The sequence below is a fragment of the Ranitomeya imitator genome, chromosome 2, assembly GCF_032444005.1.
Source record: "Ranitomeya imitator isolate aRanImi1 chromosome 2, aRanImi1.pri, whole genome shotgun sequence".
Classification (NCBI taxonomy): domain Eukaryota; kingdom Metazoa; phylum Chordata; class Amphibia; order Anura; family Dendrobatidae; genus Ranitomeya; species Ranitomeya imitator.
Window position 1 is genome coordinate 180074808 of NC_091283.1, and position 15819 is coordinate 180090626.

Consider the following 15819-nt stretch of genomic DNA (forward strand, 5'->3'; position numbering starts at 1 on the left):
TCATGATGATGCTGCCATCGATCCTGGGACTGGGGCAGAAAAAAAATCGGAGATAATTACATTTTACAATGCCACCAAAGGGGGTGTGGATACAGCAGATCAGATGTGCTCCACTTTCAACGTCAGCAGAAACATCAAACGCTGGCCAATGGTCATATTTTTTGCTATGTTGAATTTGGGTGGTATAAATTCACAAGTAATTTATCTTGAAAACAAGCTTGAACCACTCCGTAGACGATTGTATCTGAAAAAATTGGCCCATGAACTAGTACTTGGAGAGCTACGCAGGAGAAGCGTGAAAACAATCGGTATCCCCTCTCGCCTTCAAGTTCAGCTCAAAAGGTTCCGCCCAGAAGATGATGGTGAAAAGTCACCATCTGCACCACCTCACAAAAGAAGGAGATGCACCACCTGCCAAACGGAAAGCAGAACCAGAAGGCTTTCAAATTATGAATGTCTCAAATGTCATAAAGCAATTTGCCTGACACATGCAAAAATGGTGTGTAATTCTTGCTATTTGCTCTGCAAGTGTGAGTTTTCTGGGGAAACCTCAGCATCTACTTCTGATTGAATATGTTTTTAATAGTACTTAAGGTACCTTAAAATTAAGTTTGTGTTCAAAAATTTTCTTTGTACATTTTTTTGAGAGTCGAACTGGGGACTATTTGGCTGGAGTTTTGAAAAGTTTGTATTTCATAGTTATTAGTTTTATGTTAAGTAAATGTTTTTTTTTGCAACTGATTATGTGTAGTCTCTTTTATTACATCCCTATGAAGGTCACTGATCACTTTTAGAGCACTGAAATTGCAAACATTAGATATTATAGGTATTTTTCCAGCAGGCGCCTGACAGGCACATTGTATGTGAACTCGTTAGTCCGAATATTGTATGTGACGGAGGGTTAAAGAGGGCAAACAGCCCATTTTCTCAGATTTGAATAAGTAATTGATGTTTTTAAGGGGTTAAATGCATTTGGGCCACTGATCTGACACATAAAATACACAGAGAGCGATGCCCTGCATCAAACCCAGGTCCCCCCAGCCTGGCCCAAATGGGTTCTGGGCACCAGAACTGGCATTAAAGTGGGCAAACAGCCCATTTTCTCAGATTTGAATAAATAACTGATGTTTTTAAGGGGTTAAATGCCTTTGGGCCACTGATCTGATGCACAAAATACACAGATAGTGATGCCCTGCATCAAATCCACGTTCCTCCAACCTGGCCCAAATGGATTCTGGGCACCAGAACTGGCATTAAAGTGGGCAAACAGCCCATTTTCTCAGATTTGAATAAGTAACTGATGTTTTTAAGGGGTTAAATGCCTTTGGGCCACTGATCTGACACTTAAAATACACAGAGAGCGATGCCCTGCATCAAACCCAGGTCCCTCCAGCCTGGCCCAAATGGGTTCTGGGCACCAGAACTGGCATTAAAGTGGGCAAACAGCCCATTTTCTCAGATTTGAATAAGTAACTGATGTTTTTAAGGGGTTGAATGCCTTTGGGCCACTGATCTGACACTTAAAATATACAGATATTGATGCCCTGCATCAAATCCACGTCCCTCCAGCCTGGCCCAAATGGGTTCTGGGCACCAGAACTGGCATTAAAGTGGGCAAACAGCCCATTTTCTCAGATTTGAATAAGTAACTGATGCTTTTAAGGGGTTAAATGCCTTTGGGCCACTGATCTGACACTTAAAATACACAGAGAGCGATGCTCTGCATCAAACCCAGGTCCCTCCAGCCTGGCCCAAATGGGTTCTGGGCACCAGAACTGGCATCAAAGTGGGCAAACAGCCCATTTTCTCAGATTTGAATAAATAACTGATGTTTTTAAGGGGTTAAATGCCTTTGGGCCACTGATCTGACACTTAAAATACACAGAGAGCGATGCCCTGCATCAAACCCAGGTCCCTCCAGCCTGACCCAAATGGGTTTTGGGCACCAGAACTGGCATCAAAGTGGGCAAACAGCCCATTTTCTTAGATTAGAATAAGTAACTGATGTTTTTAAGGGGTTAAATGCCTTTGGGCCACTGATCTGACACTTAAAATACACAGATAGTGATGCCCTGCATCAAATCCACGTCCGTCCAGCCTGGCCCAAATGGGTTCTGGGCACCAGAACTGGCATTAAAGTGGGCAAACAGCCCATTTTCTCAGATTTGAATAAGTAACTGATGTTTTTAAGGGGTTAAATGCCTTTGGGCCACTGATCTGACACTTAAAATACACAGAGGGCAATGCCCTGCATCAAACCCAGGTCCCTCCAGCCTGGCCCAAATGGGTTTTGGGCACTAGAACTGGCATCAAAGTGGGCAAACAGCCCATTTTCTCAGATTTGAATAAGTAACTGATGTTTTTAAGGGGTTAAATGCCTTTGGGCCACTGATCTGACACTTAAAATATACAGATAGTGATGCCCTGCATCAAATCCACGTCCCTCCAGCCTGGCCCAAATGGGTTCTGGGCACCAGAACTGGCATTAAATTGGGCAAACAGCCGATTTTCTCAGATTTGAATAAGTAACAGATGTTTTTAAGGGGTTAAATGCCTTTGGGCCACTGATCTGACACTTACAATACACAGATAGTGATGCCATGCATCAAACCAAGGTCCCTCCAGCCTGGCCCAAATGGGTTCTGGGCACCAGAACTGGCATTAAAGGGGGCAAACAGCCCATTTTTCACAGATTTGAATAAGTAACTGATGTTTTTAAGAGGTTGAATGCAGGGGTGGATTAAGGGTAGCCAGGGCCCCGGGCTGTTCACACACTGTGGGCCCCCCCGGTCATGTGACGGGGGTCATGTGATGGGGGTCATGTGACGGGGGTCACGTGACGGGGGTCATGATATACCTGAACCAGATTATTCCAGAAAAAGGGCCGGGCCCTACTCTACTGTAACCTAGGAAATATTTGTTAAAATCTGCAATACAATTTAGGTATATCTTGACCAATAATATCACATACAAGGAACAAATACCACCGCACCATGACCAGACCACAAATTACAACCACAGTGATCGAATAATAGCACATACAAGGGACAAATACCACCGCACCATTTCCAGACCACATATTACCATACCTCCCAACTTTTGAATTTTAGGACACACCTCTGACCACATCCATTCACTAGTCACACCCATATCCATGTCTCAACCACACCCATTTAGCACTGCTGATCACACTGTTCATAAAGAATAATTATAAAAAAAAATATGGCCACACAGTGCTCGATACTGTATAATGGCCACACAGTGCTCCATACTGTATAACGACCCCACATGACCACATGATGCTCAATACTGTATAATGGCCACACATGATGTTCAATACTGTATAATGACCCCACATGATGCTCAATACTGTATAATGACCCCACGTAATGCTCAATACTGTATAATGGCCCCACATGATGCTCAATACTGTATAATGACCCCACATGATGCTCAATACTGTATAATGGCCACACATGATGCTCAATACTGTATAATGACTCCACATGATGCTCAATACTGTATAATGGCCCCACATGATGCTCAATACTGTATAATGACCCCACATGATGCTCAATACTGTATAATGGCCACACATGATGCTCCATACTGTATAATGGCCCCACATGATGCTCAATACTGTATAATGACCCCACGTGATGCTCAATACTGTATAAGTGCCCCACATGATGCTTAATACTGTATAATGACCCCACATGATGCTCAATACTGTATAATGGCCCCACATGATGCTCAATACTGTATAATGACCCCACATGATGCTCAATACTGTATAATGGCCCCACATGATGTTCAATACTGTATAATGACCCCACATGATGCTCAATACTGTATAATGGCCACACATGATGCTCCATACTGTATAGTGACTGCACATGATGCTCCATACTGTATAATGACCGCACATGATGCTCAATACTGTATAATGGCCACACATGATGCTCCATACTGTATAATGGCCACACATGATGCTCCATACTGTATAATGACCGCACATGATGCTCTATACTGTATAATGACCACACATGATGCTCCATATTGTATAATGACCGCACATGATGCTTCATAATGGCCACACATGATGCTCCATACTGTATAATGACCGCATATGATGCTCCATACTGTATAATAGCCGCACATGATGCTCCATACTGTATAATGACTGCACATGATGCTCCATACTGTATGACAGCACATGATGCTCCATACTGTATAATGACTGCACATGATGCTCCATACTGTATAATGACAGCACATGATGCTCCATACTGTATAATGACTGCACATGATGCTCCATACTGTATGACAGCACATGATGCTCCATACTGTATAATGACAGCACATGATGCTCCATACTGTATAATGACTGCACATGATGCTCCATACTGTATAATGACAGCACATGATGCTCCATACTGTATAATGACAGCACATGATGATCCATACTGTATAATGGCCACACATGATGCTCCATACTGTATAATGACCGCACATGATGCTCCATACTGTATAATGACCACACATGATGCTCCATACTGTATAATGACCGCACATGATGTTCCATACTGTATAATGGCCACACATGATTCTCCATACTGTATAATGACCGCACATGATGCTCAATAATACTGTGTAATGACCGCACATGATGCTCCATACTGTATAATGGCCACACATGATGCTCCTTACTGTATATTGGCCGCACATGATAATGGCCACACATAGCTACTCCTACACACGCGGCTGCGCTCCGTAAACTTTGCATACACGGCTCCGCTCCGTACACACGGCTCCACTCCATACATCTCATACACACACGGCTCCGCTCCGTACACATTCAGCTCCGCTCCATACACCTCATACACACACAGCTCTGCTCCATACACCTCATACACGGCTCCGCTCCATACACCTCATACACACACGGCTCCGCTCCATACATCTCGTACACACGGCACTACTCCGTACACCTCATACACACACCGCTCCGCTCCATACACATTGCACACACTGCTCCGCATACCTTGCACACACACAGCTCCGCTGCGTACACCTCATACACATACGGCTCCTCTCCATACATCTCGTACATACACGGCACTACTCCGTACACCTCATACACACGTGGCTGTGCTCCGTACACCTCATACACACGCGGCTGTGCTCCGTACACCTCGTACACACGCGGCAGTGCTCCGTACACCTCGTACACACGGCTCCGCTCCGTACACCTCGTACACACGCGGCTGTGCTCCATACACCTCGTACACATGGCTCCGTACACCTCTTACACACGACTCCGCTCCGTACACCTTGTACACATGCGGCTGTGCTCCATACACCTTGTACACATGGCTCCGTACACCTCTTACACACGACTCCGCTCCGTACACCTTGTACACACGCGGCTGTGCTCCGTACACCTCGTACACATGGCTCCGTACACCTCTTACACACGACTCCGCTCCGTACACCTTGTACACATGCGGCTGTGCTCCATACACCTTGTACACATGGCTACGTACACCTCTTACACACGACTCCGCTCCGTACACCTCGTACACACGCGGCTGCGCTCCGTACACATGCGGCTGTGCTCCGTACACCTCGTACACACGCGGCTGTGCTCCGTACACCTCGTACACACGACTCCACTCCATACACCTTTCACATGCTGCTCCGCTCCGTACACCTCGTAGACACGCGGCTGTGCTCCGTACACCTCGTACACACGCGGCTGTGCTCCGTACACCTCGTACACACGACTCCACTCCGTACACCTTTCACATGCTGCTCCGCTCCGTACACCTCGTAGACACGCGGCTGTGCTCCGTACACCTCGTACACACGCGGCTGTGCTCCGTACACCTCGTACACACGACTCCACTCCGTACACCTTTCACATGCTGCTCCGCTCCGTACACCTCATACACACGCGGCTGTGCTCCGTACACTTCGTACACACGCGGCAGTGCTCCGTACACCTCGTACACACGGCTCCGCTCCGTACACCTCGTACACACGCGGCAGTGCTCCGTACACCTCGTACACACGGCTCCGCTCCGTACACCTCGTACACACGCGGCTGTGCTCCGTACACCTCGTACTCATGGTTCCGTACACCTCTTACACACGACTCCGCTCCGTACACCTTGTACACATGCGGCTGTGCTCCGTACACCTTGTACACATGGCTCCGTACACCTCTTACACACGACTCCGCTCCGTACACCTCATACACACGCTGCTCTGCTCCGTACACCTCGTACACACGACTCCGCTCCGTACACCTCATACACACGCTGCTCTGCTCTGTACACCTCGTACACACGCGGCTGCGCTCCGTACACCTCATGCACACGGCTCCGTACACATCGTACACACACGACTCCGCTCCATAGACCTTTCACACGCTGCTCTGATCAATACACCTCGTACACACACGGCTCTGCTACATCCACACTGTAAACACCTCCTGACCTCACACATACGCTGCCTTACCATCCTCCGGCGCCATGGCAATCAGCAAAGTCCTGTACACGGAGGTCCTCCTCCCGATCATGTGACCCCTGACTGCTCCCATCCTGTGACCTCATCACAGGTCCGGTGCACAGAGCAGCCATTATGTGGTGTGCTGCTGTGCAGGCCTGGTGCAGGGACTCGGAGCTCTCAGCTGACCGGCTGATACACGCACCTCCCAACCAATGCGGGCCCCCTCTCTCTGCCCACCGGGTCCGGGGGCACACAAATGCCAGCGGGCATTCAGACAATTAGTGGAGGGTCAATCTGTGCGGTAGCCCAGGGCCCCCCCAGACCACTGGGCCCTGGGCTACCGCCCATATTGACCCTCTGATAATCCGCCCCTGGTTGAATGCCTTTGGGCCACTGATCTGACACTTAAAATACACAGAGAGCAATGCCCTGCAAGCAACCCAGGTCCCTCCAGCCTGGCCCAAATGGGTTCTGGGAACCAGAACTGGCATCAAAGTGGGCAAACAGCCCATTTTCACACATTTGAATAAGTAACTGATGTTTTTAAGGGGTTAAATGCCTTTGGGCCACTGATCTGATGCTTAAAATACACAGTGATGCCCAGCATCAAATCCAGGTCCCTCCAGCCTGGCCCAAATGGGTTCTGGGCACCAGAACTGGCATTAAAGAGGGCAAACAGCCCATTTTTCACAGATTTGAATAAGTAACTGATGTTTTTAAGGGGTTAAATGCCTTTGGTCCACTGATCTGACACTTAAAATACACAGAAAGTGATGCCCTCCATCAAACCCAGGTCCCTTGATCCTGGCCCAAATGGGTTCTGGGCACCAGAACTGGCACAAAGTGGGCAAACAGCCCATTTTCACACATTTGAATAAGTAACTGATGTTTTTAAGGGGCTAAATGCCTTTGGGCCACTGATCTGACACATAAAATACACAGAAAGTGATGCCCTGCATCAAACCAAGGTCCCTCCAGCCTGGCCCAAATGGGTTCTGGGCACCAGAACTGGCATTAAAGAGGGCAAACAGCCCATTTTTCACAGATTTGAATAAGTAACTGATGTTTTTAAGGGGCTAAATGCCTTTGGGCCACTGATCTGACACTTAAAATACACAGATAGTGATGCCATGCATCAAACCAAGGTCCCTCCAGCCTGGCCCAAATGGGTTCTGGGCACCAGAACTGGCATTAAAGAGGGCAAACAGCCCATTTTTCACAGATTTGAATAAGTAACTGATGTTTTTTAAGGGGTTGAATGCCTTTGGGCCACTGATCTGACACTTAAAATACACAGAGAGCGATGCCCTGCAAGCAACCCAGGTCCCTCCAGCCTGGCCCAAATGGGTTCTGGGCACCAGAACTGGCATCAAAGTGGGCAAACAGCCCATTTTCACAGATTTGAATAAGTAACTGATGTTTTTAAGGGGTTAAATGCCTTTGGGCCACTGATACCACAGTGCATACATATCGAACATGGAGCCTCATATCAAAAACAGGTCCGTTCAGCCTGGCCCAAATGGGTTCTGGGCACCAGATCTGGCATCAAAGTGAGCAAACGTCCCTTTTTTACAGACATTAATAATTAACTGATGTTTTTAAGGGGTTGAATGCCTTTGAGCCACTGATACCACATTGCATATGTCAGGAAATAGGAAGAAGTCCTGATTACTTCAATTACACATACAGCGCTCTGAGCTGCAATTTCCTCTGCCTGCCCGCACAAGGCTGGAATTCTAAGCCACTCTTTCTCCCTCCCCCCGCTATACAGCCGTAATGTAAGACGAACCTGCCAGCCTCATTGAAGAATTTATATGGCCCTGTGCTGCTGTCACGATAATGCCAAAAAATGTCTTAATGTGAGTGTAGTTTCAGAAGGACATGGCTAACTACAGACACACACACTCACAATACAGCTGCGACCCCTTTCTCTTCCCCCCCCCCCAGCTTCACTCCTACCCGAAACAAAGCCTATGATAGAGACTGGGCAACCTGATACTAATGGTGGGCAGGGTGTGGCTTTAAACTGCAGGTGACCAATACGGCAAAGCCACCCGTTGTCCCTCCCCTCTCACTCAGGAATGCCTTTGTCTGAGACCTTGGAATAAGGTAAAGAACTGTCCGATCAGTGCATATCATTAACCAGCCCTTTAGTGATGTCACAAGCTCAGAAGTATAAGTCACTATAATCTTAGACCAGCCATCAGTCTTAGTCGGGAAGCGATCTAATACAGCTTGGCAGAGTTGTTCCATGCATCTGGATGTATTTATCCTCCTATGGCTACTTTCACACTAGCGTCGTTTTGGCTACGTCGCAATGCGTCGTTTAGGAGAAAAAACGCATTCTGCAAAGTTGTCTGCAGGATGCGTTTTTTCCCCATAGACTAACATTACCGACGTATTGCCACTAGTGTTGAGCGATACCGTCCGATACTTGAAAGTATCGGTATCGGATAGTATCGGCCGATACCTGAAAAATATCGGATATCTCCGATACTGATATCCGATACCAATACAAGTCAATGGGACACCAAGTATCGGAAGGTATTCTGATGGTTCCCAGGGTCTGAAGGAGAGGAAACTCTCCTTCAGGCCCTGGGATCCATATTAAGTTGTAAAATAAAGAATTAAAATAAAAAATATTGATATATTCACCTCTCCGGCGGCCCCTGGACTTCACTCTGGTAACCGGCAGGCTTCTTTGTTTAAAATGAGCGCCTTTAGGACCTGCGAATGACGTCGCGGGTTCTGATTGGTCGCGTGCCTCCCATGTGACCGCCACGCGACCAATCAGAAGCCGCGACGTCATTCGCAGGTCCTTAATTCCTAAAATTAGGAGTTTAGTGAATGAGAATGACGTCGCGGCTTCTGATTGGTCGCGTGGCGGTCACATGATCGGCACGCGACCAATCAGAACCCGCGACGTCATTCGCAGGTCCTAAAGGCGCTCATTTTAAACAAAGAAGCCGGCCGGTTACCAGCGTGATGTCCAGGGGCCGCCGGAGAGGTGAGCATATCAATATTTTTTATTTTAATTCTTTATTTTACACATCCCTATGGATCCGATACCGATACCCGATACCACAAAAGTATCGGATTTGGTATCAAAATTCCGATACCGCAAGTATTGGCCGATACCCGATACTTGCGGTATCGGAATGCTCAACACTAATTGCCACACGTCGCAACCGTCGTGCGATGGTTGCACCGTGTTGTGGCGAACCGCCAGCACAAAAAAAGTTCAATGTAACTTTTTTTGTGCGTTGTGTCCGCCATTTTCGGCCGCGCATTTGGGTCAGGCTGGAGGGACATGGGTTTGATGCAGGGCATCGCTCTCTGTGTATTTTAAGTGTCAGATCAGTGGCCCAAATGCATTTAACCCCTTAAAAACATCAGTTACTTATTCAAATCTGAGAAAATGGGCTGTTTGCCCACTTTAATGCCAGTTCTGGTGCCCAGAACCCATTTGGGCCAGGCTGGACGGACGTGGATTTGATGCAGGGCATCACTATCTGTGTATTTTAAGTGTCAGATCAGTGGCCCAAATGCATTTAACCCCTTAAAAACAGTTACTTATTCAAATCTGAGAAAATGGGCTGTTTGCCCACTTTGATGCCAGTTCTGGTGCCCAAAACCCATTTGGGCCAGGCTGGAGGGACCTGGGTTTGATGCAGGGCATTGCTCTCTGTGTATTTTAAGTGTCAGATCAGTGGCCCAAAGGCATTTAACCCCTTAAAAACATCAGTTACTTATTCAAATCTGAGAAAATGGGCTGTTTGCCCACTTTAATGCCAGTTCTGGTGCCCAGAACCCATTTGGGCCAGGCTGGAGGGACATGGATTTGATGCAGGGCATCACTATCTGTATATTTTAAGTGTCAGATCAGTGGCCCAAAAACATTTAACCCCTTAAAAACATCAGTTACTTATTCAAATCTGAGAAAATGGGCTGTTTGCCCACTTTAATGCCAGTTCTGGTGCCCAGAACCCATTTGGGCCAGGCTGGAGGGACCTGGGTTTGATGCAGGGCATCGTTCTCTGTGTATTTTAAGTGTCAGATCAGTGGCCCAAATGCATTTAACCCCTTAAAAACATCAGTTACTTATTCAAATCTGAGAAAATGGGCTGTTTGCCCTCTTTGATGCCAGTTCTGGTGCCCAGAACCCATTTGGGCCAGGTTGGAGGGACGTGGATTTGATGCAGGGCATCACTATCTGTGTATTTTGTGCATCAGATCAGTGGCCCAAAGGCATTTAACCCCTTAAAAGCATCAGTTATTTATTCAAATCTGAGAAAATGGGTTGTTTGCCCACTTTAATGCCAGTTCTGGTGCCCAGAACCCATTTGGGCCAGGCTGGAGGGACGTGGATTTGATGCAGGGCATCACTATCTGTATATTTTAAGTGTCAGATCAGTGGCCCAAAAACATTTAACCCCTTAAAAACAGCAGTTACTTATTCAAATCTAAGAAAATGGGCTGTTTGCCCACTTTAATGCCAGTTCTGGTGCCCAGAACCCATTTGGGCCAGGTTGGAGGGACGTGGATTTGATGCAGGGCATCACTATCTGTGTATTTTGTGCATCAGATCAGTGGCCCAAATGCATTTAACCCCTTAAAAACATCAGTTACTTATTCAAATCTGAGAAAATGGGCTGTTTGCCCTCTTTGATGCCAGTTCTGGTGCCCAGAACCCATTTGGGCCAGGTTGGAGGGACGTGGATTTGATGCAGGGCATCACTTTCTGTGTATTTTGTGCATCAGATCAGTGGCCCAAAGGCATTTAATCCCTTAAAAACCTCAGTTACTTATTCAAATGGCAAAAATTGACTGTCTGCCCACTTTGATGCCAGTTCTGATGCCCAGAACCCATTTGGGCCAGGCTGGAAATAACTGGTTTGGATGTGGGGCGCCCTGTTCTATATGTCTGCAGTGTTAGATCAGTGGCCCAAAGGCATTTAACCCTTTCTTCTGCACTCTTTGGTGCCCACTTTTGTGCCAGTTTTATTGTTTTTGTTGCCGTTTTTAAGTGTATTCACATTAGGGCTCCTCACTGCATTGTCTTTTATTATTGTGATGATTATTTTTTGGTGTTAAACCTATAAAAACAGAAAAGAAAAAAATGCCGAATAAGAAACTGAACGAATAAGAAACCAACTTCAGCCTCGTGTCTAGGCTGCAGTTTCTGCATTGCTGATTCCCTCCTCCCAGCTTGTAGTGGTGGTTACTGGTTTACTGGAGCATGCTGGGAGGTCAGAGAGGATGAGGAGGAGTCTGGCCTGCACTGATATGTATACATAGGGAAGTGTGTGCACGTTGCTGTCGGGCTGCAGAGGTCCAGCGGCCATGTCTGAAGCCCTGGAGGAATTGCTTGGCAAGGTGCGGGCAGCAGCACAGGTGAGAGGTGAAGCCTGGCTGCAAGAGAAGGTGGCAGAAATCCTCACAGATAAAGGAAAAGCATCTGATCCACAAGATCCCTCTCCATGTGCTAAGAGGGTTAGATCTTTGGGGCCCAGAAGTCCATCCCCGGTGCCCAGAAATCGGCGCAAAGTTAGTAGCCGTGGTAGAGCCCCTCCAGAAGCGTCCGCTGGGCAGTGCCCATCTTCAGAGGTGCCTTGTCCTGCGGAGAATCCATTCACTTTAGACACTGATTTACGGTACGCTCCACACAACTTTGGGGATGAAGATTTGCGGATTCCGGTTAATGTGGCATCCTGGCGCAGATCAGAAAACGGACCAAGATCTGAGGACGCTGGTATTGTATATGAGAAGGAACAGAAGTCCAGGAACAGCCGGCAGCGCTACTCCAGTCCGTCATCAAATCCGCGCACAGACAAGGCGGAAACCTGCCACAGTACTAGCAACGGGAAAGATCGCAACACGACCCGTCCCAACAACACTGAGGAGGAGTCCATTGAATTACGAATAGAAAGGCTACTCCAAAGCTGTTCAGCCGCAATAATGCAAGATCAGCAGGAGGACGACCCCTCTGAGCCAACGCCGGTCAGTTCTTCTGTTCCAGGTAAGGATTTGTAATTGAGAACCGCCATCATGCATCTGGAATCCTGGAGCTGGTGCGGCGTGCCTGAAGAAACACCATTAAAGGGAATCTGTCACCCCAAAATTCGCCTATAAGCTAAGGCCACCGCCATCAGGGGCTTGTCTACAGCATTCTGTAACACTGTAGATAAGCCCCCGATGTAACCTGCAAGATAAGAAAAACAGGTTAGATTATACTCACCCAGGGGCGGTCCCTGTGCGGTGTGGTCCGATGGACGTCACGGTCCGGCGTCTCCCATCTTTATACGATGACGTCATCTTCTTTTCTTCCTGCCACGGCTCCAGCGCAGGCGTACTTTATATGCCCTGTTGAAAGCAGAGCAAAGTACTGCAGTGCGCAGGTGCACATTTCCTTGCCTCTGCAGTACTTTGCTCTGCCCTCAACAGGACAGATAAAGTACGCCTGCGCAGGAGCCGCAGCAGGAAGCAAAAGGACGTCATCGTATGAAGATAGGAGGCGCTGGACCACCTCAGGACCGTGACGCCCATCGGATCAGACTGCATCGGGACCGCCCCTGGGTGAGTATAATCTAACGTGTTTTTCTTTCAGGTGACATCTGGGGCTTATCTACAGCATTACAGAATTCTGTAGATAAGCCCCTGATGCCAGTGGCCTTAGCTTATAGGCAAATTTTAGGGTTACAGATTCCCTTTAACCTGCAGATATGGGGTTAATCTGCAGAATAATAGCTTTCTGACAATGTGCGACAGCCGCACTGAGAGCCCCGCTGCCAGGAAGAATTAATAATTTTATTTATATAGAGCCAACATATTCCGCTGTGCTTTACAAATTATAAGAATTGCATTTTATTCCTCTCGGCAGGCACAGTCTTTCAGTTATAGAGGCGGCGCTGACACGGTGTCAGTCATCGCTCTGCACACAGAAGGCGGCAGCTGTAACTGACTGACACCCAGCTCTAAGGGTACGTGTCCACCTTCAGGATGGCCGGCGGTTTTGTCGGAGCTGCAAACCCGCTCTGCGCTAAGCTCCGCCCCCTTCTGGGACGGGATGATGCCGGATGTGTTCATAGCACACATCCGGGATCATCGCACCCCACACATAGGGCCCTGTGTTATACCTTGCAGTGTCGCCGCAAGGTATACGGACATGCTGCGATCTTAAAAGACGCGCCGCATGTCCGGAGTCGCAGGGCCGCCGGATGCGTGTTACCACGCATAGTGGAGATGGGATTTCATGAAATCCCCTCCACTATGCTGTAACATCTGGACGCTGCGTGTTTGACGCTGCGTCTCTATGCAGCGTCAAACACGCAGCATTTACTGCACGTGGAAACATACCCTTAGGCTATGTGCACACGTAGGTTCGGGTCCCTGCGGGTTCTCCCGCAGCGGATTTGATAAATCTGCACGGCAAAACCGCTGCGGTTATCCCTGCAAATTTATCGCGGTTTGTCTTGCGGTTTCCGCTGCGGGTTTTACTCCTGCACTTGTTTAAAATAATTAAAAAAAATGGTTATACTCACTTTCCGACGTCCCAATCTCCTCGGGGCTGCACGCGGCGGTCCGGTTCCAAAGATGCTGTGCGAGAAGGACCTTCGTGATGTCACTGTCATGTGACCGCGACGTCATCGCAGGCCCTGCTCGCATGGCAACCCTGAGACCGGACGGCCGCGTGCAGCACCGAGAGGTGAGTATATCATTATTTTTTTATTTTAACTTTTTTTTTTTTTTTTACTACACAAGTATGGTTCCCAGGGCCTGGAGGAGAGTCTCCTCTCCTTCACCCCGGGTACCACCCGCACATTATCCGCTTACTTCCCGCATTGTGGGCATAGCCCCATGCGGGAAGTAAGCGGATCAATGCATTTCTATGTGTGCAGAATCGCTGCGATTCTGCACAAAAGAAGTGACATGCTGCGGATTGTAAACCGCTGCGTTTCTGCGCGGTTTTTCCCGCAGCATGTGCACAGCGGTTTGCGGTTTCCCATAGGTTTACTGTAAACGCAATCAAAATCGCTGCGGTTCCGCGGTAAAAACCGCAACGTGTGCACATAGCCTAATAATGACTGAGCTGTCAGTCAGTGCCAGGGTGACCGTTACAGCAGCCGCTTTCTGTGCTTGGAGCGGTGACTGAAACGGTTAGGTATGTGCACACGATGCAGATTTAGTGCAGTTCTGCAGCATTTTTTTCTCCAACAGAAACGCTGCAGAACTGCACTGTGATTTACAGTGCAATGTAAATCAATGTGAAAAAAAAAGCTGTGCAGAAAAATCTGCTCAGAAACGTTGCAGATTTCAAAGAAGTGCATGTCGCTTCTTTTGTGCAGTTCTGCAGCATTTCTGCACCCCTCCATGATAAAAATCTGCAGTGGTCAAAACTGCACAAAATCTGCTACAAAAACACACAAAATCTGCAGGAAATCTGCACCTGCGGATTCTGCCAGGAGATGCAGATTTAGTGCAGAAAATTCTGCACCGCATTTCCTACGTGTGCACATGGCTTTATGGTGCCGCTCCTATGACTGGAAGACCGAGCCTGTCCTGAGGAATAGAGTGCATTTGTTCCCTGCAGCGGGGCTCTCAGTGCGACCGGCACATGGTTTCAGAGTGCTATTAACCCCATATCTGCAGGTTAATAGCATTATTTTATGACAGATTCCCTTTAATGGTAATTTTATGGTCCAGACTGAGTGTTCATCTCCTAACCTTAATTTGGAGTCTCCCATGTTTTTGAATTTGCAAAATTCATGTCTAGAAATTTTTTTTTAAAATGCAGCTTTCACTTAGGCTATGTGCACACGTATTCTTGGCCACTGCGGATTTTTCCGCAGCAGATTTGATAAATCTGCAGGGCAAAAACGCTGCGTTTTTGCTTCAGATTTATCGCGGATTTACCACGGTCTTTCTGCGGTTTTCATTGCGGTTTTACAACTGCGGTTTTCCATAGGGGCAGTTGTAAAACCGCTGTGGAATCCGCAGAAAGAAGTGACATGCTGCGGAATGTAAACCGCTGCGTTTCCGCACGGTTTTTTTTCCGCAGCATGGGCACTGCGTTTTTGGTTTCCCATAGGTTTACATTGAACTGTAAACTCATGGGAAGCTGCTGCGGATCCGCAGCAAAATCCGCATCGTGTGCACATACCCTAACTGTAAATCTAAGAGAGAGGCTTGTATAGCAATTCCCCATTTTTATGTTATTATTGAGTTCATGGTTAACTTTAATCTAGGCAGTTATAAACTCTTGATTATTATAACACAAGTAAGGCCCAATTCAGAAGTCTGTCGCAC

At 47.7% G+C, this 15819-nt stretch overlaps 1 protein-coding gene across 4 annotated transcripts in view; it reads left to right on the forward strand.

Annotated features, from left to right (window-relative positions):
- Nucleotides 1-11774: 11774 nt before the first annotated feature.
- LOC138662470 (serine/arginine-rich splicing factor 4-like) overlaps nt 11775-15819 on the forward strand; it is a 146172-nt gene continuing 142127 nt past the window's right edge. For all 4 annotated transcript variants that reach the window (XR_011318031.1, XM_069748147.1, XM_069748151.1 and 1 more), the window contains exon 1: nt 11775-12532. Coding sequence is in view for 3 of the 4 variants with exons in the window: in XM_069748147.1 (XP_069604248.1) it covers nt 11857-12532 (676 nt within the window). In the remaining variant the exon portion in view is untranslated. The remainder of the gene's footprint in view (nt 12533-15819) is intronic.